At 42.7% G+C, this 25,194-nt stretch overlaps 2 protein-coding genes and 1 long non-coding RNA gene across 7 annotated transcripts in view; 1 reads left to right on the top strand and 2 right to left on the bottom strand.

Moving 5' to 3' along the window:
• Fam114a1 (family with sequence similarity 114 member A1) overlaps nt 1-3,879 on the top strand; it is a 66,423-nt gene extending 62,544 nt beyond the window's left edge. The window contains exons 14-15 of the mRNA XM_020161885.2: nt 549-602; nt 2,317-3,879. Of these exons, the coding sequence (XP_020017474.2) occupies nt 549-602; nt 2,317-2,418 (156 nt within the window). The 3' untranslated portion in view covers nt 2,419-3,879. The remainder of the gene's footprint in view (nt 1-548; nt 603-2,316) is intronic.
• A 1,859-nt stretch (nt 3,880-5,738) lies between these two features.
• On the bottom strand, nt 5,739-6,914 carry LOC141410993 (uncharacterized). Its single transcript, XR_012435832.1, has 2 exons — nt 6,856-6,914; nt 5,739-5,995 (listed from the first exon to the last, which is right to left on the bottom strand). It is a non-coding gene; the product is annotated as an uncharacterized lncRNA (long non-coding RNA).
• Nucleotides 6,915-22,533: 15,619 nt separating this feature from the next.
• The window catches only part of Tmem156 (transmembrane protein 156), a 35,016-nt gene continuing 32,355 nt past the window's right edge, over nt 22,534-25,194 (bottom strand). For 3 of the 5 annotated variants that reach the window (XM_074042452.1, XM_074042453.1, XM_074042451.1), the window contains 2 exons: nt 25,072-25,177; nt 22,534-23,073 (listed from right to left, as the gene is read on the bottom strand). In XM_074042452.1, coding sequence (XP_073898553.1) covers nt 23,049-23,073; nt 25,072-25,177 — 131 coding nt within the window. In that variant the 3' untranslated portion in view covers nt 22,534-23,048. The remainder of the gene's footprint in view (nt 23,074-25,071; nt 25,178-25,194) is intronic. The other 2 variants (XM_020161887.2, XM_020161886.2) reach the window with 2 other exon arrangements.

Genomic DNA, 25,194 nt, shown 5'->3' with positions numbered 1-25,194 from the left:
CAAGAAAATAGTTCATGAGACCCCCATCTCCAAAATAACCAGAGCAAAATGGACTGGAGGTGTAGCTCAAGTGGTAGAGTGCCCACTTTGTGAGTACGAAGCCCTGAATTCAAACTTGAGTCCAACCAAAAATAAAAAAAGAACAGCAGGGTGCCATAGTTTATGCCTGTAATCCTAGTTACTTGGGAAGTAGAGATCAGGAGGATCATGGTTCAAGTCCATCCTGGGCAAATAGTTCCCTAGGCTCCATCTCAACCAATAAAAGCTGGGCAAGGTAGTGCACACCTGTTGCTCTATCACTTGAACCACTCCTACCAGCCCCGAAGTCAGGGTTATCACGGTACCTAGCTACCTCCTAGGATTCCTGTCAGAATTAAATGGGATCCTGTGGGGGGCAGCACCAAATATGAAGCCGAGTCTATAGTAAGCTTTGTCCTTCTCCCCTCCTCTCTCAGAGATCCCTCAATCAAGCCAGGGTCTTACACTTGGTGTGGCAAACCTTGCAGGACGAGCCCCTAATCTGTCCATGTATACTTTTGATTCCACAGAGCAACAAGAAAGCAGAGGTCCTTAACCCCATGATCAACAGTGTACTGTTAGAGGTAAGTGGTCCCAGGAGAGGGAAGGAGACTTTGGTTCAGGGCTTCGGAGTCAAAGCAAATGTCACAGTGCTACTCTTTTCTTTTTCTGTCTTTCTTCTGGGCAGCAAGTGTTTTTGCAATTCCAAATCTCATCATCCACAGTCTGTTTTGAGTATATTTGTGTAGCTCAACCAGCTGTAAACCCGCTGGTGAAGCAACAATACCAAATTTTCAAAAATTCCTGATTCTAAAAAGAAATGCTAAGCTTGCACGTTATTTCTGTCACTGGTTCCTCTGGCAGAGGCAGCTCTCTGCTGCCAAGTTTGACCCTAGATTAACACCATGACTATGACTGCAAAGACGGATTATTGCTTACTAGTGATTTTTGTAAATATGAGCATATCCCTGCATTCGCAATAACCTTTGGTTTAGCTGGGTCAAGCCCCAGGCTGGCAAAAATTCGGTGATAAGGACTCCATCCCCTGTGATGTTCACCCCATGGCCACCTGCTCATAACACCAGTTGTACAGCTGTCCCAGTGCTGCTCTGGCTATGCCAGAAACAGTGACATAAGAGAACAAAACAGACCCAGGGAACCGTCTTGTTCTTGGATTGCAAGCACTGGGTTCTACCTGGTTGGTGGGTAGAATCTTCCATGTGGGGCCAAACTAGAAGACCCTGATACAGCTGAAGCCACAGGGCACCCAGCTAAAGTCAGGAGATGCTCCCAGCTGAGGCTGGACATGGCCAGTGCATAATCAGTAGGCTTTGCTTCTTTCTTGTTGTTAATGGCAAAATTTAGAAATTAAGAAATCTCAGGAGGGCTACCTAAAGATTTACAGTGATGTTTTGGGGAATCGTGCTTTATTGCTAAGGAAAACTACCAAGGTATAACAAGAACAAAGTAGTGGCACCTCATGTTATTGTTTAGGACACAACCACACAGTGGAAAGGAGTCAGCCAGAAGGGACAGCAGCTGTCGGGACAGATACAGCTAAGAGGAAACCCTGGTGGGCAGAGGCAAATGTGATAGAAGAAAAAAATCCCTCCCCTGGCCACCCAGCAGCATTAGCACGTTCATTTACCTTGTCACAAATATGACATCAAATGTTTATTTGTTTGTTTATTTTGAGGTCTGGGATTCAAACCCAGGGCTTCACACAACTAGGCAAGTGCAGTACCACTGAGCTATAAGCCAGCCCCACCCTAAACTTCAAGTTGTCTGTTTAGTTCTGTTTAGAGCATTCCATTAGACACAAATAGTAACATCAGATATCTGAACCCAGCAGAAGGTACCAGCACGCATGGGCAGGTGACAGCGTTTGACGATTTACCATGTGTATTTCTACGGTAATAGCTCCAGCTTTATGTAGAGCACAAACATTACAAGAATTTTAGAATGTTCCAATTTGATAATGTTCCCTCTCCTCAAATGAATGGGAGCAGTACCAAATGGGGAGAACTGGGACCAGGCATGGTGACCCACGTGTGTTCCCAGCTCTTCAGTAGGTGGAAATAGGAGGATCACAGTGTGATGTTGGCCCTGGGCAAAAATTGTGAGACTTATCTGAAAAATAAACTAAAGTACAAGGGACAGGGGGCATGGCATAAGTAGTAGAGTGCTTGCCAAGCAAACAAAGCCTTGAGTTCAAACCCCAATACAAAAAAAAAAAGGGAGACTTGTCAAGATTAAACTATGAAAATAACCTCCACTACATTTTTCCCCCCCTCACAGGGCTGCAATAGCACGACGTATGTCCAGGACGCCTTTCAGCTGCTGCTGCCTGTGCTGCAGGTTTCACATATCCAGACGAGTTGTCTGAAGGCACAGCCGTGATCTTGCCAAATGCAAGGCAGTGACTGGCCTTCTTGCTTCACTACATACCTTGTAAGGGTCTGTCTTCCATGCACCTGGCCAGATGCCCATCTAAGGACACTAAGAGCAATTTTGCACAGTTTTGCAAGTTTAAAGAGAGTTACCATTTCTCTTTAGGGTTGGGATTTTCTTTTTCCTTTTACAGATAATTGTGTTTTCTTTATGTTAATTTAAACTTATATTGCTTATATTGAAATTTTCCTTTAATCTGAAATTTATGTACAGATATTCATGTCTGTTTTCCTGGTCAAGCATGCTATATTTAGAAATTCATAGGTAGACCCTAGATTGTAATTAATCTTTTTTACACTTCTTCCTTTGAATGTCACAGTCTTATGTTGCTTTCACTCAATTCTTATATTGAACTTTGTTGCATAAATATCATGGGTAAAAATAACACTACTTATAGATTTTGCCTATTATGGTAAAAGAAAAACATAATTGTCTCTTTATAAGCCATTCATTCTTGCAGCATGCATTTACTGAGCATCAACTGTATGCCTACAAAATAGGAATATGATCTTACCCCAGAAGAGACGTACTCTGAAAGAAGGTTTACAATAATTCCTAGAATAGCAATACATTTTCTAAACCTTGAAACATTTGAAGAGCAAAGTACATTGGTGCTTACTTAAATGTTCTACCCTTTGATTAATTACATTTTTCTCTCCTCCTTGAACTTTTTTTATCCCAAACTTTATATGTGGAGTGAAAAATATATGACAGGGGTTATTAAAGAGTATTTAAAATATATAATGGTATAATTACAAAGCTTGGAAGTACTCAAATAGAAAGTTAAAGGGATTTCAACACAGTAGAATCCTAAGTCAGCTTTTTTTTTTTTTTTTTTTTTTGGCGGTACTGGGGTTTGAACTCAGGGCCTTGTGTTTACTAGGCAGGCGTTCTACCACTTGAGCCACTCCACCAGCCCCCCAGGTCTGCATTTTAAAATTCTGCTGCATTGATCACATTTACTGTAGGCAAAAGACAGAAAATATTGACATGAAGTTCGCCTCACTGGGATATTGGTCGAGGGAGGCTGCACCAAAGACTTCACAGATGGGTGGGTATGGGTGATAGGTGCTTCTCCAGGGCATTGAAGGTAGGGATTCTGTATAATGTTCTTCCAAGCCTCATGGACATCCCTGCTGGCAGTGTCAAAGGAAGTCTTGCCCAGTGGCTCTCCCCAGAGCAAATGAAGCTCTAGCTTTGCAAGGGTGAACATTCCTATTCACATTTGCCCTCTGCCTTTGTTTCCTCCAGGCCAAGTAGAAGTATTTGAACATCACCCTATTCCTTGTTGCCATCTCATCTGTGTTTGTTCTATATTGCATTTGTATGTCTACTGAAACAGCCAAATAGAAAACAGAACAATTCATTTACAACCCTGGAAAATAAAATTCTCTGAGAGATCAAATTAAAGATGCCTTTCTTCTCCTTTTCTGAGGGTATCTGTTATTAAGTTTGAAGGTTAATATTAGCTGATAAAAATGTTACAGTTACCTCTTTATGTATGTAGAATCTTTATGTAGAGAGCAGAAGAAATGATTAAGATTTTAGGGGTTTTTTTAAGCATTAAATAGATTTAGACACTAACTGGGAATGTAAAGGAGAAGTAAGTATTTTCTATCTTATTTTGGCAGTTCTGGGGTTTGAACTCAGGACTTCGCACTTGTCAGGCAGGTGCTCTACCACTTTTGCCACTCCCCCAGACTCTTTCCTGCCCTCCCACTTCAGTGATTTTTCAGGTAGTATCTTTTTGCCCAGGCTGGCCTCAGAGTATGATCCTCCTCCCTATAGCCTCCCATGTAGCTGGGACCACAAGTACCTGCACCACACCTAATTTGTTGATTGAAATGAAGTCTTGCTATCTTTTTCCCCTGACTGGTCTCAAACCTTGCTCCCTCCTGAGTAGCTGAGATTATAAGCATGACCCACTGCACCCAGCCTGAAATAAGTATTTTCAAAGGAGCTACATTCCTAGACTTAGACTTCAGCCTAACTACACCAAAAAGAAAAAAATTGTGGTGCTGGTGATTGAACCCAGGACTTCAGATATTCTGGACAAGTGCTCTGCCACTGAGCTACATCCCCAGGCTCTAAGTTTTTTATTAGAAAATAAAATAGAATTTCGTAAGAGAATAAGATAATTATTCAAAAAGAAGTCATTGACATTATTGACATTGAATTTATCTTTGAATGACAGAATGTCAAAGGTTCCAGGTGGAGTCACAGGCTGAGAGACAATTCCCTGGTTCATGATCTGTGAATTACATTATTTAAGAAAGAATAACCACTCACCATGTTTTCTTGGCATTTCTCTTTCATTACTAGTTCTCGCCATCACTTTTAAGTGATCGTACTTTGCTTTGCTTAAAGCTGGCAGAGCAGAGGATCCAGATCTGGGCAAATGTCAATCAGTTGCTGAATGAATGATTTTACAGGCTTGCTGGGGAAGTTTGTGTCCCTTCAATAATCCTGTACATAAATCGAGTTAATTACAGTCTGTGCAATTACCCTGAACAAGCACGTCGGCTTTTCCCTTACATCAAGTGCAAAATAAGTTCTACTCTAAATAATGAAGGTAGTTCTGCTCCTGTGCCTTATTAAATGTAAAGCATCCAAAGCATATTTCAAATTCAAAGTAAAATGCATTTGAGAAAAATTGCTTCTGGGTATTGATACTCAGAGATCTCCAGGGTAAAATGAGTCCCAACACTTGAAGCACAGGCCTCCCCTTAAGTATTGTGCCCCATGAGAACAGAAGTCTCTCTTTTCTCTGGGTCTCACACTGGGCTGCACATCAAGCTCCAAGTTAAGTGAGTAGTGTGACTAGCTGAGGCTGTGGCAGGAGTGAGCAGGGACATTGCAACAGCCTCAGCCACACCAAATAAGGGACTGCCACCTCAGCTGCAAAGCTGGGCAGGATAGGGAAGCACCAGCCATGGGCGGACTGAAGGAAAATGCTAAATACCAGGTGGAGGCCTGAATGGAAGAGTGCAAGCTTTCCTTGTGCTTTGCAGAAATTAGCTGCCTAGCTGCTCCATATCACCTTTCACACAGGCTGGCCATGCTGTGCCTATGTTAGAAACAAAGGCAGAGAGATCCCACTCAGAGTCATCCCAGACGTCCAGGATATAACATCCTGGACAGCAATGTGCAAAAATCTGAAATAACCATTGCATTTCCCTTCTTTCCAGCAAGGAAAAAATTGTGTGTGTGTGTGTGTGTGTGTGTGTGTGTGTGTGTGTGTGCTGAACAGATGGGCTGATCACAACACATAGCTTCAAATGGTATTTAATTTTATAAAAGCGATTATTCTACAGAGCCAAGCTAGTTTTTTGTAGAGTGTAGAAAACTGCCCTTTGATCTTCCTGGTAATCGTGTCCCACATTCTAATATCCACATCCGGGCTAAGTTGCCATGTCTTTAAAGACACTTCAGAAGGGGTCATACTGAAAATCCATCTTAGAAGTGCAATTGGTTTGTGGTTGATTAGAATTCACAATGCCAGAGGAGTGGATTCATCCAAACCATTCTTCACATGAAAGAAAACAAATGGCACGGTTACCCATGGGTCTTATTTTTCTAGATATCTCATCCCTGAGGCAGGTTCATGTTTATCTTCCATACACTCAGCCATACTAGATGGTCTTTTGTTAAATAGATCTGAGGAAAGACCACATTCTATTCAATTTTATTACATCCTGAAAATAATGAATTCTTCTACCCTTGGAACATTTTGGCTTTAGCAGTGATTAAATTATAACAGCCCAAGTAGTAAGCAATGTATTGATAGTATTTTGACTACTTCTAGTATCTAAGATCATCACAGGCTGGGGATATGAGCTGATTGTGGAGGGTTAGAATTTTGTGCTGGGTTTTAAGCTAAATTTACCTTTGTCTAGATCAGAGAGGATTTTTCTCTGCATGAGCTGTCAGGCCGAAAAGCAGTAGGATTATGTCAGCCCACGGTGGCTGCACTCACCTGACAGCCCTGCCACTTCTCTTAGTCTCAAAGGAATTCTGACCTGCAGAAGAGTAATGTGTGTGTTTCTTAAATGCCTTCACCAAGGACAGAAATTTGGGGTGATTCAGAGCACTCCTACCTCCTCCCTGGGTTTTTATCACCAGGCGTCTCAGATGCAGTTTGGAGGAAAAAGCCAGCATAGAAGCCAAGGCCAGATGGGTGAAATCCTTGGCAAAAAGCTAAGCTAAGCTTCTGCCTTTGGGTCCCTGCCATGTTTATCCTTTTTTCCTCTCTCAGAATTTTTTTTTTTCTTGTCATTAGTCATTAAGTACCTGGCTTTTAGGATCATCTTTTAACAACCCGCTCCCTTCCCCCTTCTCTTTCTCTGCATTTACATTAACCAGGAAACAGCCCATAATAATCCATACTTGCCATGTGCTGGGTTCTGTGTTGAGTTCTCTAAATACATCATCCCAGTTCATCCTCTTGGGCAGATATGACTAATCTGCACTGCACAAGAACACTGACACCCAGAGAAGTATACAGATGGTCCAGACTGACACAGCTAGTAACAACAAGCAGGATTCACACCCGATCAGTCTGACCTGACTAGTGAGCATTTTGAGCTGTTATACAGAGCTTCCCAACAAAAGAGGAAAGTAACATGTTATTTTTAGACATCTGAACGCCCAGGTTTATCTGCTTAGCTCTCTTGAAGCTGAGCTAGGTTTGTAACTGAAATCTTTGGCTGTCAGCTGTGGTTGTTTCCATGCAACTGAGAACAAAGTAGGACTAAAAAGACCCAGGATGAAGCCATGTGAGGTTATTTGGCCCCTGGGTGGCTCTTGCTGCAAGCTTGTTCATCATTTCACAGACATTTACATCAAGCAGCGTCCTGGTTGTGTGTAACGCAGCATCCTATCTCACAGGTGCCTTTGATATCACTAAAATGTCTCCATCTCCTCCCCCTTCCCCTTTTCTGGGGCCAGGGAAGCCCGTTTGTAAGTCAGCACCAGTCCTGAAAATCCTGAACCTTCCACCTGCTTCCTGAGGCATGGTGTTTTTTTCTAATGTTTTGCCTGCCTTGAGGATCACAGGCTTGTCTACAAAGGCTCTAAGCAGCAACTTCAACAGCTAGTTCTGTGAGAGACTGAGAAATGTTTTAAAGAAGTTCTGAATAATGCCTCCCTACCCTTGACCTCTGCTCTTCCTTGTGAAGCCCAAAAAACTATTGTGGTGGTGACAGTGTTTGATGATGGTGATGGTGGTGGTGGTGGTGGTGGCATACGTATTGAGTAGGTACTGTGTTTCAGACACCTAGTACAAGCACTTCAGCTTTCTGATTTCATTTACTCTCCCGCATCAATCTTATAAGATAGCTACTATTGTTACCATACCCATTTTACAGATGAAAATACAGAGGAAATAATCAGCCTATAATGATCCAACCAATAATTAGAAGAGCTGGGATTTCTTTCCAGGCAGTATACAAAAGTGCTAGACAGAGCCCACAGACAAGCAGGTCATAAAATAGAACATTTCAGCCTGTCATCGGTGACTCATGCCTGTAATACTAATTACTTGGGAGGCTGAGATAAGGAGGGTCATGTTTTGAGGCCAGACTGGGCAAAAAGTTCACAAGGCCCTATCTCAACTGAAAAAAGTTGGTGCACACCCATCATCCCAGCTATGGTGGGAAACATAAATAGAAGAATCACAACCCAGGCCATCCCATGCAGGGAGTTCACAAGACCCCATTTCAACTAATAGCTGGGAGCCCAGCTATGCAGAAGGCTAAGATCAGGAGGATTGCATGTTCAGGCCAACCTGGGCAAAAAAGTTTGCAAGACCCCATCTCAATGAAAAAAGCTGGGTATGGTGGTGCACACCTGTTATCCCAGCTTCAGCAGGAAGCCTACAATAAGAGGTTCCAGGCAAACCTGGGCAAAAGTGACACCCTATCTCCAAAATAACCAGAGCAAACACTGCTGGAGGACTAGCTGATGAGGTAGAGTGCCTTCCCCACAAGTACAAAGCCCTGAGTTCAAACCCAAGTAGTGCCAAAAATAAAACATTTGCTCATTTTGGCTAGGGATGAGTTCTCTTCCAGATCATCCCTGGGCTCCCCTCTCTAGCTTGTGACCTCAAGCAGGGACAAATTGCTCCACAAATGTCCTGGTCAGAGGACTAACCACATTTTCCCTGCAGGCACTTCAGTCTCAGGAGATAGCAGGTAGCCGACATGCTCCACTCTTCCTCGTGCTGTAAACCTCACGTGTCGAGTGATCGATCGCTCACTGATCGCCCTTTGCCTTTTCTACAGGAAAGCTACTTCAGAAAGGCTTACTACTTTGGGGAGAAATTCCACCGCTGGTGAGTGATCATGGAGAAGAAACCAAATGATGAACTCTAGGGCAGAAAGACTCGCCATTTCTCTGTGAGAAAAAATCATTTGGTCCTGGAGAACATCTAAGTTGGTGGTACTCATCTTCCAGTGCCCCTCTGGGCTCCTCCCTCACTCTTTCAGGTCTTTGTTCAAAAGCATTTGAGTGAAGCACCTTCCCTGCCTCAGTTTTTTCTCTTTAGGACATATCTCAACTTAGCACCCTTTATTTCTTACCTGTTTGTCTATTCTCTGTCTTACATTAGGATACAGTTTCCATCACAACAGGGATTTCTCCTTGTTCTGCTCCTCACCGTATTCCCAACACCCAAAGCACATAGTAGGTACTCAGTAACTGTCAAGTGAACAAATATATCAAATTTCTCTGGGTACATTGATCTACCATTTGATCCAGCAATACCACTCTTGGGGATATACCCAAAAGACTGTGACACAGGTTACTCCAGAGTCACCTGCACATGCATGTTTATTGTAGCACTATTCACAATAGCCAAGTTATGGAAACAGCCAAGATGCCCCACCACTGACGAATGGATTAAGAAAATGTGGTATCTACACACAATGGAATTTTATGCAGCCATGAAGAAGAACGAAATGTTATCATTCGCTGGTAAATGGATGGAATTGGAGAACATCATTCTGAGTGAGGTTAGCCTGGCCCAAAAGACCAAAAATCGTATGTTCTCCCTCATATGCGGACATTAGATCAAGTGCAAACACAACAAGGGGATTGAACTTTGATCACATGATAAAGCAAGAGCGCACAAGGGAGGGGTGAGGATAGGTAAGACACCTAAAAAATCAGCTACCATTTGTTTGCCCTTAACGCAGAGAAACTAAAGCAGATACCTTAAAAGCAACTGAGGCCAATAGGAGAAGGGGACCAGGAACTAGAGAAAAGGTGAGATCAAAAAGAATTAACCTAGAAGGTAACACACATGCATAGGATATTAATGTGAGTCAACTCCCTGTATAGCTATCCTTATCTCAACCAGTAAAAACCCTTGTTCCTTCCTATTATGGCTTATACTCTCTCTTCAACAAAATTAGAAATAAGAGCAAAATAGTTTCTGCTGGGTATTGAGGGGGTGGGGAAGAGAGGGAGGGGCGGGGGGGTAAGGGAGAGGGTAGGGACAGGGGGGAGGAATGACCGAAACATTGTATGCACATATGAATAATAAAAAAAAATTTCTCTGGGTACAACATGTAAATGCTGACTGCTCTTGCTGTGGCGTAACTGTGCTACATTTTCCAGGGTCAGCTTGAGTATTACTTTGAAATTTTCATGCTGTGATTTGGATATGAACCGTTGCTCACACACTCGTGTGTCGAAGGCTTGTCACACAGCAGTCTTCAGAGGTGACTGGATCATGATGAAGTCATAGCAGAAAGGACTATTAAGAGGTGAGGTCGAGCTGGAGGAGGTTAGGTCACTGGGGGCATGCCTTTGTAGGGTACAACTTGCCCTTAGCCCTTTCCTGTCTTGCTGTCCATTTCCTGCCTGGATCTCCACTTCCTGGCTGCCATGAGGCAGGCAGCTTTCTTCCCCCATGTCATTCCGTCATGATGCTTTTACCTTGCACAGCCCTAAAAGCAATGGAGCTAGTTGACTGTGGACTGAATCTTCTCAAAGTGGAAGCCAAAATAAATCTTTCCTCTTTTTAAGTTGATTCTGTCAGTTATTTTGTCACAGCAACAAAAAGCTAATGAACATAGTACACTATGGAAGTGACTGTCCATTTTAATGGTATTTGGTGTAGCATAAATGAGTATGATTTGGAGGCTTAGAAATGCATACATTTTTCCATTAAATCAATAGAATTTATAATTTTTACTGTGAAGCATTTGTCAGGACTCTTCATGGTAGGTATATGGTACTGTGGAATATTATGTAGCAGCAAAAAAGAATGGAACAACTCTCTCTACTGACAGCACTCCAAGATGTATTGCTTAGGGGGAAAAAGTCATACTTGCTCAAAATAACAAGCATATGCTCAAAAAATATTGCACACACATGGCCAGAGCTATTAACACAAAAATCATTAACACCGCTACAACCAGAGTTAGGAGGAAACAGGACAGGTGGGGTAGAATGTCAGAATTTGACAGTGTACTCGAAAGGAACTCCTGTATGATTTATAATATTTTAAAATTTTTTAATGAAAATGTATTACTGGATGAATTACACAACTAACTTTTAAAAACCAAAACAAGAAGCAAAAGTAATTGCTTCTGATAGGAATATCAGAAGATAAGACTCTGACAGAGTGAAAAACATAAAATACACAGATTGTTTTTGAGAGCTAGAAGTGTCAATGTCTAAATGATTTGCATTTCTTGTAAGTTTCTAAGACAACACTGATGACTGTACAAATCTCTTTTGCTTTCTTCAGAAAAGCTCAAACCATGTTCTCCTTTTCACTTCTCTTTGTGAGACAGGGTCTCACTATGTAGTCCAGGCTGACCTGGAACTCAAGAATCTCCTGCCTCAGCCTCCTGAGGCAGCTGGGATTACAGGTGTGCACCACCATACCCAGTATTTCAAACTGAATGTTCCACATGCATAATTTGTAAAGATTGTGATGATGCAAACAGAAAAATTTCTCATTTCAATGTCATTGGGAAAAGCCTCCAACTTCCTTAGCCAGATATCCTCTCTAATCATCCCCCCTCAACCTGGACAGCTCTGGGATACATAATGACTAGAGAAGCAATCTCAGAAGCCTCTGGAAAGAAACACCAGGCACGTGAATGAGTCTGTGCTTCGGAGTTATTAGCTTGATGCACAGATGCATATCATATTTGCAAGATGCAGTTTACAATCTGCTCATCTTGATAAATGTAGCCCAAGGGATTTAAAATCCCTGCATCTGCCGTTTCTTCCTCTCCAAATTCACGGTGAAATTTTAGACACAAATAACATGTCAGGGTCAAATGGATGGAGCGCTGGGCTCCACTCACCCAACTCCATTTCACTCCAAAGAGAGGGATCAGTGGAAAGCAGAGAAAGTGTCAGCAGACATCAGCTCTGTGTCCCCGTGACCTCCCAGAGCTACAACGTGGGATTGCAGCTCCCTTGGCCAAGCCCAAACCCCGTGGTGCCTGTAGTGAGGTGTGAAAACATATTGGTCATTGGATGCCTTTTAAAGTACTCCTCCATGATTCCTGAAGGGTCAGAACCACCCTGATCTTCCTGCCAAGGTAAAACTGTCCCTCCATGGCAGTGGAAGACATGTTTCCTGGCTTGAAGGAGTCTTGGTCTGTTCTGCAGCCCTGAGACTTTAATGGAGCCATTTAGAGAAGACATGAGTGTCACAAGTCAAGGCCTGAATCCCACCTGTGTCTTTCTTTTAAAACCACTTGATCTCTGGCAGAGGATGTAGAGGGAAGACTCACGTTTACTTCACATTATAGAGTGAAGTCATGCACAAAATCACGTTTGCTTGCTCAACAGTCCCCAGCTGCCACCCGGCTGGTCATTTCCAACTGCAAAGGCAGCAGTTGGTCATATTCACTGCCTGTACAACAATACCACATCAAGTGGTCTGAAATTAGCAGGCTTAAAGAAGGAAAGGCTCATTGAGTTTTAAAAGCAGGAATAAAGTCCTCCATGTATTGCATCCAAATATTGCCTTCTGGTTTCTTAATAGTCACTTCTTTTTTCATGCCAGAGCGGATGAAACTGAAACAAATCGCAAGATAAAGTAAAAAGGAACATCAATTGATTTTCATGAGGCTGTACTCGTCCTTTATTTAATCATGTCTTCATCCATATGTCCATCTAGTCCACAAACATTTATTACAACTCTGGTGTGCTCCCCCAAGTAAAACAGGGTGCCATGTGAAATTCACTTTGCATTCTTTCATCCAAAATTTTCTAATATATATCCGTGGTTCCTGTAACTACCACCTATGTATTGTTGACACCCAAATTCCTGCCTGGAGCCCAGACATCCCTCCTGGATGCCAGCCTTGCCGTCTCCTTTCCAGCAGACCTCTATACATCACTATTTAGGGGTCCCACTGAGCTTCATCTAGACGTGTCCAAGTGGCAGTCATCACCTTTCTCCCTGTACACTCGCTGTCTCAGCTGGATGTGACATGCCCCACCTCCCAGAGGCCCAGCTATAACCCTAGTTTCCTCACCATCAACACCCAGTGGCTTTCCAAGTGCTGTCAGCCACTTCTTCTGTGTGTCTTCCTCACCTCAGTGCCCCAGGCCTGCTTCACTTTCTTCTCATCCATCTGGTCTCAGCACCATCGAACAGTACAAACTGGGTTATTCCTCTGATTAAAACTATCATTGGCTCACCAGCCCTCTGGAAAATGCCCCCACACAGCCCTTCACAGCCTGGACCCTGTCTATCTCTCCAGACACTCTCAATTCCTTCTCTGAGACTCAAGCGTAAAATCTGCAGAATCCTTACAGGTCATCCCTTGTACCCACTCCCTCTCACTTCTCTACAGAACTCTCAAAGCTGTCTCCATATAATGATGGTGCCTGGGAGGGACCCATATGAACCAACAGATTCAAGAGTATTGATGTCGCAGACCAACAGTCTGAAAATCGGATAGGCATCATTAGCCTAAATGAAATTGTGCTAAGGGGAATTTGTTTTTGACTGGATTTTTAAAATCTTGGTAGAGTATGACCCCAGCAGAGGTAGATGGAAGTCATTAAGTTCTCCAAACACAATATTCTTACTGTGATGATTCAAGAACTGGTATTTAGGGGAAACTGACAAGGAAAAAACAAAAAAGGATTTTTCTGGGATGTGTGTTTCCTTAACTACAGGGACTTCCCGAACCTTTTAGCCCGTATTGTGCACTGGCCCTCCTCAGAGAGGGATCTGTTGAGTAGTTTTTCCCTGGACTGTGCAGGGATGCCTGGCTCTGGAACACCAACCATCAGCTGTGGAGGGCGGTGTTGCTCTCAAAGCAACCTGGCTACCCTGTATTCCAGTAACCTCTGGTGCAATAAATCATTCTTTCAGCTGCGCAGTAGCATTTAAGATAATCTTTAATTGGTTAAGCAGTTACAAGCTCAAGTTATACCGCATACAAAATATTGCAATAGATCCCAATATTGTCACTTTTCCCCTGCAGAACTCTGACATTCGGAAATGTAACAAAGCCCACTTCTCTCCACACACTAATTACTGCAGCATCCTTGGAACAGAGAATAGCATGGTTATTTGCAAAGAGAGCAAACGTCTGTCTCCTGGGTGCCAGGAGCCCACATATGTACACATAATTGCGTGTGCGTGTGTGTGTGTGTGCACGCTTGTTCCCTTTTAGGTACACCCTGCCCAAGTACATTTGTATGTGTTCCATTCACCTTGGCCAACTTATCCTTTAAGGATCCTTCAGCTTATCAGATTGTACCCCCTTTTCCAGGAAGTCTTCCTCCACTTCTAGCTTCCACCTTAATTTAGGTTCCTTTGTCTGGTCTCTCCATTCATTTAGTAAGTACTTATTGGGTAATTTCTATGTCAGGCTTGGTACTGGGAATTCAGATGTGGATAAAGTAGTCGTTAAGGAACCAAGACCCATCTACCCCTTTCCAGACTGCATGGTAACCCTTTGACTTGCCCATCTCTCATATCAGACTGTGCCTGGCATGTGATAGGCCCTATATCAACAAGTGGAGGATAAATAAAAGACCTCCACTTAAGCAATATGTTAATAGCCAAAAGGGCACCCACCCAGGGCTTCAATATGTAATGAACTTCAGTTCACTGAACTTTTTCACTACTGCAGATGCTTAGGTGAGGGAGGAGCTTCTGCAATGCTCAGCTATTATGGTGGTGGTAAGCAAGCAGGCAGAAAAGATGGACCCTCGTGCTGGTTTGTTTGGGCTCAGGTAGGTCAACATGGGCCCCCAGTGAGGAGGCCTATGTGCCCAGGGCTCCTGCAACTCATTCCTAAAGAAGGGTGGGTAACCGACTCTCTTCTCCTCTTGCCTCCCTACTGCTCCGCTCCTCCACCCCATTCATCCCATCCCAACCAACTCTGGAACACAGCCAGTGGGATTGCTGTCTCTGATGAAATCTCTAGCACTAGAACACAGCATTGAAAGAATCCTTCTCACTCACGTTGATCTAATTATTTTGCAAAGAAGCAATAATTAATTAATCCTGGAGAACTTGTCTTCTGGTGTTAGCCTATTAGAGCTAAAATTTTTATTCCTAGTGAACTTTTATTCTGAATAAATATTAATATAAGAAAACAATCTCACTAGGAGGTAATTGTGAGGCACTGTTGTTTTGTTTTAACATAGTGGAACTTTGCAGCGATAAATTACTTAAATAGAAAATCTACAGGTGGGTTGAAGCCCTGTGATAGAGCAGGTGCCCAGTATTGGTGAGGCCCTGGGTTCAATCCCCAGCACAAAGACAGGGAAGAAGGGAAAGGAAGAGGAAAGGGAGGGAAGGGAAGAGAAGGAGGGAGGGAAGAAGAAGGGAGGGAGGAAGAAAGAAAAGACAGAAGAAGAGAGGAAGGGAGGGAAGAAGGAGGGAGGGAGGGAGGAAGGAAGGAAGTCTACAATGTCTGCTTGCTAAAATAAGAATGGAATAGGGATGACTTCCTGTCTCTTTCTAGCCAACTCCCACTGAGGGGATAGGGGACTTTTCAAGGTACTCCAATTCCAAAGCCTTTTCTATAATTACTTGTGTGTTTTGCATTATAATTAGTATTTTTAACATCAGGGACTTTGGGATGGTTTTAAAGAATATCCTTTAAAAATTCAATTAACACATTACTTATTGACCTTATGTATTTTGCGGTACTGGGGTTTGAACTCAGAGCCTACACCTCAAGCCACTCCACCGGCCCTTTTTTTGTGATGGGTTTTTTCGAGATAGGATCTTACAAACTATTTGCCCAGGCTGGCTTTGAACCTTGATCCTCCTGATCTCTGCCTCCTGAGTAGTCAGGATTACAGGTGTGAGCCACCATCACCCAGGTTATTGATCTTATTTTATAAGCATCCAAAGCCAAAAAATAAAAAATAAAAAAAATACTGTATCCCCTGTAATTCTTTTAACAGCTACCACTTAATTGAGTTCTTTGCTGTGTAGGAGACTTGTGGTAGAATATCGTTTGTAAGTAGATCTGCCAAGCACTGTGAGGTACAGAGCTCTCTGTTAGAGGGCTAGAGGTGTGACTCAAGTGTTAGACCTTAAGCTCAAAGTTCAAACCCCAGTACTGTCAGAACTTCCTGTTAGAAATGCCTACAGAAGGGCATTGCCTGTTTTGGACAAACTTTCTTCCTAAGAAGAAGAACCTACTTTTACCTCCACAGGGACTGTTTCTGTGGCTAAGATGCAGACCGTTGAGAGATGGCTGGGGGTGTACCTTAGTGGCAGAGCACTTGCCTAGCATGAGTGAGGCACTAGGTTTGATTCCTAGCACAGCAAATAAGCAAAAAACACTACCAACTACAACAAAAAGAGCATCTGGCTTTGTTCCTTGTGACCATGTGACCTTGAGCAAGTGACCTAAGCTGTCTTTGCCTTAGTTTCTTCACCTATTAAAAAGAGGTGAGGCTAACAGTATTTGCCTCCTAGCCATGTGGAGAGAAAACTAATTAATGCATGCTAAGTGCTTCAAACAGCGCCTGGCAGTGTCAGACTGCTATTACTCATTCCCTTCCTAGCTCCTAGCCCAGCCTCAGGAGCTGGTGGCAGTGGCTACTGAAAATATGGAGCAGGGAGGGACCTCTCAGTGAGCGCACACAGCTGGAAGGGACAGGCTAGAAATGGTAAATAATCGCAGTCCGTGTGGCTCCTTAGGGCAAAGCACTTCCTTTGCAGACAGGCACTCTCCTGTAAGAGAATATACATTCACAGAGAGCCGGAAAAAAACAAGGCTCCATGTAAGGAGAGAAATCGAAGCCTGTCTGCCGAATGCCATAACTCTGAGCAGACTATCTCTCAAAGCAACCTGTCAGTGTGAAAAACAGTCAGAACGTTTATGTCATGATCTTCCGTTAAATATTGCACTTCAGAAAGGAAGAGGAAGAGAGAATAAGAGAGAGAGAGAAGCGTGCACTGCTCAGAGGGAAGAGGCTCTTGTCTTTGTCCCCAGTTCTGTCACTGATGATTTGTGCTGTGAACGTAGATGACACTCTCAGCCTCTGGGGCCTTCAATTTCCCCAGCTGTAAAATGAGGGAGTCAAACCAAATGAGCTATGGGACTTATTACGTCTCCTACATCCTATACCTTATAAAATAAGTAGATGTTAGATGTGTCCAACAGGCAACAGAAAACAACTCTGAAAACCTAGCAGGAAAGGCCCTTTTCACAAGGATGTCACTAACACTCCAAGAGTGAAAAGAAAGGCTCAGAAGTAAGGCTACTGGGTGGACGGGGACGGTCTGGGTAGAGAACAGGAACGACTCAGCTCTGCTACTGGAATGAATTCGCAGCCTCCTGTCACTGCACTGATAACCCAAGATCCTAAGATAGAGACGCAAGTCTGTCTAGCTTGGGTGACATGCCATCCCCTGGCTGGTGGCAAGCAACCTTGATTTGCAGTCTCCCCAAAACACTGTCCAATAGCTGAGAACTAATTCCCTCAGAGGACCCTGGAGTCAGGCTATGACCAAAAAAGAAAAAAAAAAGATGACTCCTGTGCAGATTTCACTGTGGTCTTTGTGTTATCACTTTCCTAAATGAAAGTACACTGACTATTTTCACAGATGTAACTTTGGATAGTCAATGAGTCCAGACAGCATTGTTTTCAAACATAGATGGGACACCCAGAACAAATGCTGGATGGGTTGAGTGGGACTGTGACCCAATTCTAGATGCTCATAAGGGAAGGAGCTGCTGGGGGTGGGGGACGCATATGGGAAAGGTGTCTTTACTCCCGAAGGACATGGTGGTGTACGGATGTAACCATCCTTGGTAGTATGGCATCGTCTGTTTTCTTCGGTCTTCTTGTGGTGATTGGGATGAGCCCAAGGACACAATGTCTTCTTGAAACCAGGAATGGGAAAACCCAAAGACAAAAGCCAGCAAGCTGACAGTGGCAGAGACAAAAGGGAGGAAAGACTTGAGTGTTTGATGATGTGAGTCTTAGATTAACCAAGCCTGAAACTACCCCAATCAAAATTCCTTGTTATTCAATAATAAGTCCTTTCATCATGGAAGTCGTTTTGACTGGGCCTTACATTACTTGCAGATGAAAGTATCTTTTTTTTTTTTTTGAGACTTGTTATGTAGTCCAGGTTGACTGGCCACATAACAGAAATTAGTACAAGTACTTGTGGCACTCCCTATCCTCCTGCCTCAGCCTCCCAAATGCTGGGATTACAGGCATGCCCTACCACACCTGGCATGAAAGTATCTTAATTCATAACCCACAAAATTATCTTCTTCTAGTAAGCAGCACAGTTTATCTGCAGAGGCTCCTCTGGTAACAGCCATAACTCTCAGGGAGAAGAAGAACTCATCTGGATGACTGTACCAACTATTAGAACCATTTTCTTTTTTGTCAAAATGCTCTGACTTCCCTACCCGAGCATGCATGGTACACCTTTTCTTTCACATCACAAGAGCTTATAGACCAACTACTTTGTCTTCATTAAAGTACCTAAGTACATAATGGGCAGGGGAGTTTCAAATGTATCTTTTAGTTGTCACTAGGTTTATCTGATAATATGTCTTATTTAGATTTTTAAAGTGTAAGAATTCCTTTCCAGTCATTACCCTAAGATCACTACCTGTCAGAATAGCACAAACAGATGAGGATAATAAAGAAATATGTACCTATTGATGAAAACATATTTTCTTCAAATGTTTGTGATTAAAATACTATATCTTTTTACATTAAAAAAAAAATATGTATCCCCCCCAAAAAAAAAGAAAAAAAATAAAGATACAGGGAAGGAAGTAAACAAAGTCAAATTGTGAAGATAAGCTATCAGAAAATTGAGTCCATGTCTTGATTCTACCATCTCCTACAGGAAGGGAAAGGAATATAGCTGGGAAACAGATGAGAAAAACAGATAAAAGTTATCTCCTGACAGGGAGGAAGGAAGAAGGATATGGTTCAATATGACATTTGTCTTTTTTTAAATTTTGGGTTTTATTAAATATTGAGGAGCGCTATGGTTTATATGTGGTTTGTTTCCCAGTCATTCATGTGTTCAATACTTGGTCCTCAGTGTGGTGATGCTAAGAGGTGGTGGGTCCTTTAAGAGGTGGGGTCTACCAAAAGACCAAAAATCGTATGTTCTCCCTCATATGTGGACATTAGATCAAGGGCAAACACAACAAGGGGATTGAACTTTGATCACAAGATAAAATCGAGCGCACACAAGGGAGGGGTGAGGCTAGGTAAGACACCTAAAAAATTAGCTAGCATTTGTTGCCCTTAACACAGAGAAACTAAAGCAGACACCTTAAAAGCAACTGAGGCCAATAGGAGAAGGGGACCAGGAACTAGAGAAAAGGTTAGATCAAAAAGAATTAACCTAGAAGGTAACACACACGCACAGGAAATCAATGTGAGTCAATGCCCTGTATAGCTATCCTTATCTCAACCAGCAAAAACCCTTGTTCCTTCCTATTATTGCTTATACTCTCTCTTCAACAAAATTAGAAATAAGGGCAAAATAGTTTCTGCTGGGTATTGAGGGGGTTGGGGGGAGATGGAGGGGGCAGTGGGGATAACGGAGGGGGTGGGGGCAGGGGGGAGAAATGACCCAAGCATTGTATACACACATGAATAATAAAAAAAAAAAAAAGAGGTGGGGCCTAGTCAGAGGTCATTAGGTCATAGGGTCATTGCTCTTGGAAAGGATTAAGGTAGTTCACATGGGACCCTTAGTGTTTTGTTTTTTGGTTTTTTGCAGATTTTTTTAAGTTCTTGAAATAGTGTTATTACTAAAAAGAAAAAGGCCCTCCCTTTACCCTAGCTTTCTGTCTTATCATGTGATCTCTCTCTCACAAACACATTCCCACTGCGATGCTCTCCACTATGAAGTCACCCAGCTGAGCTGGCACCATGCTCTTGAAACTCCAGAACTGGGAGCTAAGTAAACCTCTTTTCTATATGAAGTACTCAGCCTCTGGTATTTTGTTATAATAATAGAAAATGAACTAATATAAGTAAGTAAGGTGGCTAAGTCTAGGAGGGGAAAGAACCAAATTTAAGGCTAGGACAGAAATAGTTTCCCTGGAAGTTGAAAAGTCTTCTAGAAAACAAAACTAAAAATAGCAGCTGCAAGTCTGGGCGATGATATTTTCTTCAGGCGGGAGTTTGCAGGGCCGCCATCTGGGTTTCTTTTCTCCTTTCCCTTCCCACCCTCACTCCCAGCCTGCATCAAACCATTTACCATACATCATTAACTCTCCCTCCATATCCTCTCCTCCATCTATCCCTCCTACTACTTTTAATTCCCTTGTGACCACTCAATGATGAAGCACCTGTGGCAGCCCCCTGGTGTGATACCATGTTTCTTCTCTCCATTCTCCAACCTACACCTGAATTCCTTGAATAAAAGCTAGGGTCCTGGCCACTCAGCAGGACACAGACGTCCAGGTGAGTGTAGGTCATTGCTAACTATCAGTCATGTCATGGGGGGGTCATGAACAGATTAGAAACAACTGAAAAGCAAGATACTCTAAACGCCAGGGTCAGTGCAGTAAATGGGAGGCCATGAATCCGGCCAGGCACCAAGGACCACAGGTTTCTTTGTAACCGGGGCCAGCTGGGTGAAGAGGAATACACCCAAGGTCAGTGACCAACCAGCAATCCCGGTTCAAAGTCTTCCTCAAGGGCACACCTGACCAGCATCCTTGCTCTTGCAGAAGACATTGAGGATGCCTTCTGTCAGGCCGCCCCTCACCTGCCTGCTCCTTTTCCAGCCTCCACCTGGAAAAGGATTGAAGTACACCTAAGTCCTGAAAGGAGGCAAATCAGCGAGCTTGCCTGGGCCTCAGCTGCTGCAGGGAAAATGACATCTGTCCCAAGGTGTCCTTGTAAGGATGAAATGGGAGTATACTTTGCATACTCCTAGTGCATAGTAGGAACTCCAGTCAACACTTATAAAGAACCTACTGTAAGCTGAACACCATACCAGCTGCTGCGACTGTAGACCAGGCATGTTCCCTGCCCTGTGCAGCTTCCAGTCTAAATAGCGAACCAGACATGAATTAATAACCAAAGATAATTGTAAGTCATAGCTGTGGAAAGGGACATGACGGGAGGGGGGAAGTACATTTCTTGGGAAGGTTGGTAATTCTGAGAGACCAGGAGAAAGTATCTTAATGGGACCGCTCAAAGGGTGTCTTCTTGTGAAGCTTGCCCTGATTTCTACAACCAGAAATGATTCCATAGGCTTTTGAATTCTAGCAGGAAGCCACTGCAAATGACACCTACTCTATCATGTGCAGTGTTTTGACCAGTGGCGTGCCTATCCTGTCTCCTCTGTCAGCTCCTACACACTTTGTTGGCAAAGAGTCAGTTCTCTACCCCTTCCTGTGCCTCAGTGCCCATGAAAGTCTGTTATTTTTGTAAATTAGTGAAATTAGCTTCTTGAAAGCTGCCACAGTTGAACAGAACTTGAACCTTAATTTATGCCTTTTGTAAGCAAAGTTCTCACTGATTTCCAAGTCATCTGTCAGAACATAACAGGTAATGTGCAGGGAAACAATAATCTGACTTTTCAGAAATTATATAATATCTGAACCTCATAGAATGTGACACACCTAAACTCCTGCTGAAAAATTCCCAGATCTGAGCTGACTCATCTAATACTTAGGCCTACCTAGTCAAGAAAAAATAAGACTAATAGAATTCCTTTTTGCTAAATTTCAACTTCTAAGTTTTTAAATTAAAATTTTTAAACAAAAAAAAGTAACAGCTGTGTGCTGGAACATTCATTGCTGCTAAAACATTGCTTATATGAGAGGAAAAATATCTTTTCCTTCTTCCCTCTAAATCAAGGCTGTTCCCCTATGACAAAAGATTAGGAAGAGAAAAGTGTCCTAATTTATTTAAATAAATTTTATGTGACACAAAAACTTTCATAAGGAAATAAAGACCCAAAGAAAGAGGGAAACTTGAGTGTTTTTTAAAGGTAGTTTGATGAAGAATGGAGAACTGTGAAGAAGTATGGTAGGGCAAAAACAGTATGGTTATAAACCGGGGGGACTTAGCAAGACCTGTTCATTCAGATTCTTCTGTGCCCCTATGTTTTTGGAGATAAGGATACTCCTTGCTTCTGGTTACCAGGAGGGCTCCTCTCACATGGGAGTCTTCTGATGTATTTCAGAGAAAGGTCAGAAAAAATTTTATTACTTGCTTCAGGGAAGAAAGGTGGTAGGGAAGATCACAGTGACCTCCTGCTGTTTTCTCAAATGCATTCAGTCAATATGTCAAGGTTCCATATTTTGGGGTAGCATGTTCAGACCTCAGCATTTACTATCAATCCTGACTCTATAATTATACTCTGGAGATAACCAGATAAGCAATTTTAATCATATAATGATGTCAGAAGATTAAGTTCCATCCTAACTCTGGAAAAACATTCTTGTAGTTTTCAACATTGAACTGTTGCTTTGTCTTATATGTGCTTTTTATTGTAATTAATAGCTATAATTATGTTTATATCCATGATGGCTATAACAAATAAGAAAGTCAAAGAATCAGAAATTTTGCTATTAAATTTAAATACTCAGGTGTTTCATTTAAATTCATTTTATTTTGGTATTCTTGAATTTTTTAAAAATATCCCACTGCCAAAGAGAGGCAAGATTCATAAATGAAAATAAATGTATTAACAAGCAAAGCAAGCCCTCTTAAGTAATTTGCCAAATAGACACAAGTCATCTGTAGAGGAAAAATCATCCACTCAGCATCTGCAATGTAGACCATAAAGGAAAGGATTTTCATCCTTGACCATTCTCGGCTCCTCAAAACTCAGCCCTTGGGTGCACTCTTAGCTGCAGAATGATGGATTCAAAGTGCATATGGGTTCTCATGTTCTTGCCATGGGTTTTATCAGCTTGTTTTCCATGACTCACACTGGCTCCACGAAAACTCTCGTTTCCTTGCTCTTGTGGGTCAAATGAATATTTTCCAGCTGGTTCTCATCAGCCAGTCCACACCCCTACTGCTGTCCTATTGTGCATCCTCAGCTGGACCCAAGCAGTTACCAGCCTCCTCATTCCCAAAATAAAATCATAAGTATTCTTCAGTATGGTTCAGTCCAGATTGCCCAGGGATAGGCTGAAGATTAAAACAAAAAAGCAAGCAAATATTATTCACACATATAAAAAAAAAGTGTTAGCTATTGCCTAAGATAGAATTGGTAGAAAGCAATTTTAAATCATTTATTAAAACTGTGTCTTAGGAGAACACCAAAAAACTTCCTCAAGTCATTGACTAAGGGCTCACTGCATTCCTATTATGCAATGGATCCGCCATTGTATCCCTAAGGGTTCAGTGTGGGAAGTGATAGTCAGCTGCCCAGCCTATGACCCAGAAAACCTTCAGATTCACCTAGCCTCTGCTACTAAAGCTCGCTTGGTTTATTTTCCACATCTATTAAATGAAAGCATTAAGTGTTCATGCAAGTTTCTTTTAGTCGTAGCATGTCACAGTCTAGTAGAGACAGAAAGAAGTTGGGATTATTCTTTCATTCAACAGATTTTTACTGAGCATCAAGTAGATGCTTCTTACCCTCTGAGTGTTGGGTATCTCTTGTAAGCTCTCCTAGTCCTGCTGAATACTTCTATCACGTCACTTGACTCTCTTCATTGGAATTAGAAGTTCCCCACTCTGATTTCCTCACTGACTGCCTTATTTTTTTTGCCTAAGAACAGAATTCTTGACACATAGCCAGTGTCAAGAGACATGTGATGAATGACAGAAGGGGAGCTCTTCATCTGCAAAGTTGAGCAGCCAGAATGAGGACCAGCATGAGAGGGATCAAGCATGATGCCCAGTAATATTTCCTTCACACAATCATTACATCCTGACTAGAGTCTGAGCCCGTAGCAGACCCTGACTGCAACAACACCCAAGCACTAAGCTCTGATCTTTCATCCTGGTGTTTAGTTTCTGGTTGTCAGATTGACCACCTGTGCTGGATCCTTCCAGTTGCCTCCCCAGATCTGCTCTCCATGTCCGTCCACCTGCTTGATGTCCTGCAGGACTAATCTACACAAACTGCACAATGGGGCTCAGTGCATCTGGCTCTGGATGACCTTGGCCAGTGAAATGTGAGCACACTCGATGACAGGCAGACAGCAGAGCTGGGGCACATATTTTCGCTCTTTAGGGCAACCACAGGCTTTAGTGTTCCCTGACCAGAGGTAATACCTCTTGCCAGACAGCCTTCCCCACATATTCATTGTGTATCTGTCTGTCTGTCCCTGTCTCTCTGGGTAGCTTGTCCTGTTAGTCTTAAGGAAGTAACACTGCCCCAGTACCACTAGTCCCATGGGGCTACATTCCTTCTTGGTTTCCCACACCCTGGTTTAATGAACCCTTTAATAACCCTTCCTTGATTTATTCAATTTGAGTGTGACATCTGGATCCTGCTAGAAGCTGGATTACTGACCTCTCAGTGATTATGAAGAGTAAGTGATCCAGTCAATGACCACCAAGCACAAGAAGAAGACACTCAGAAGTGCTCATTCCTTCCTCTTCCCTGTACTTTTTTACACTTTACAGGGGCTATAGAGGGGCTGATGGAGTGGCTCAAGTGGTAGAGTACAGGGGCTATAGAGTGCCTCTAACACAGGAGCTACTAAATAAATATTGTCAAGTGAATGAAACATGTTCCTAAAATGATCATAGTTTTAGATTCATTATAGGAAATAAATGTGCATTCATCTAGATTATCCGATATTAAATTCAAAGTTTTGTATTTCAATAATTGGGTGAGAGAGCGGCTCTCCCTGTTCTCACACTGTGACTAAATTATGGCTCCACTCCAGGACAAACCACGTCAAGGGAGGAGCTGACATTTCAGGGCACTTTAACAGACTGAGCTTAGTCTAATAGGCTGAGAGATTCGTTTACTGATCCTTCCTGGATCTCAGAGAAAATCATGACTTTAGTTCATGACATCTATGTCACATAGACTGACTTTGCAAGTCCATCACTTTCAACCTGTGACATGCAGGTGGAAATGTAGTTTAGGTCAGTCGTACCTCCTTGAATCTGTTCACATTTGTAACGAACAAGCCAAATAGTCAATAAAGCCAAGTCATCACTCACCGTGTATACTGATCTTGCTGAAGCACGGAGGAAGCAACTTCTAGTTCTGGTATTGGAGGAAGCACTTCCTTCACCTGAGCCAAGGGCCGCCTCCGTGCTGGCTCTGCTAGTGAAGGGGAGCTG

This window comes from Castor canadensis, chromosome 9 (assembly GCF_047511655.1).
Source record: "Castor canadensis chromosome 9, mCasCan1.hap1v2, whole genome shotgun sequence".
In the NCBI taxonomy this organism is placed as follows: Eukaryota; Metazoa; Chordata; class Mammalia; order Rodentia; family Castoridae; genus Castor; species Castor canadensis.
This window is presented reverse-complemented; position numbering and strand designations above follow the sequence as displayed.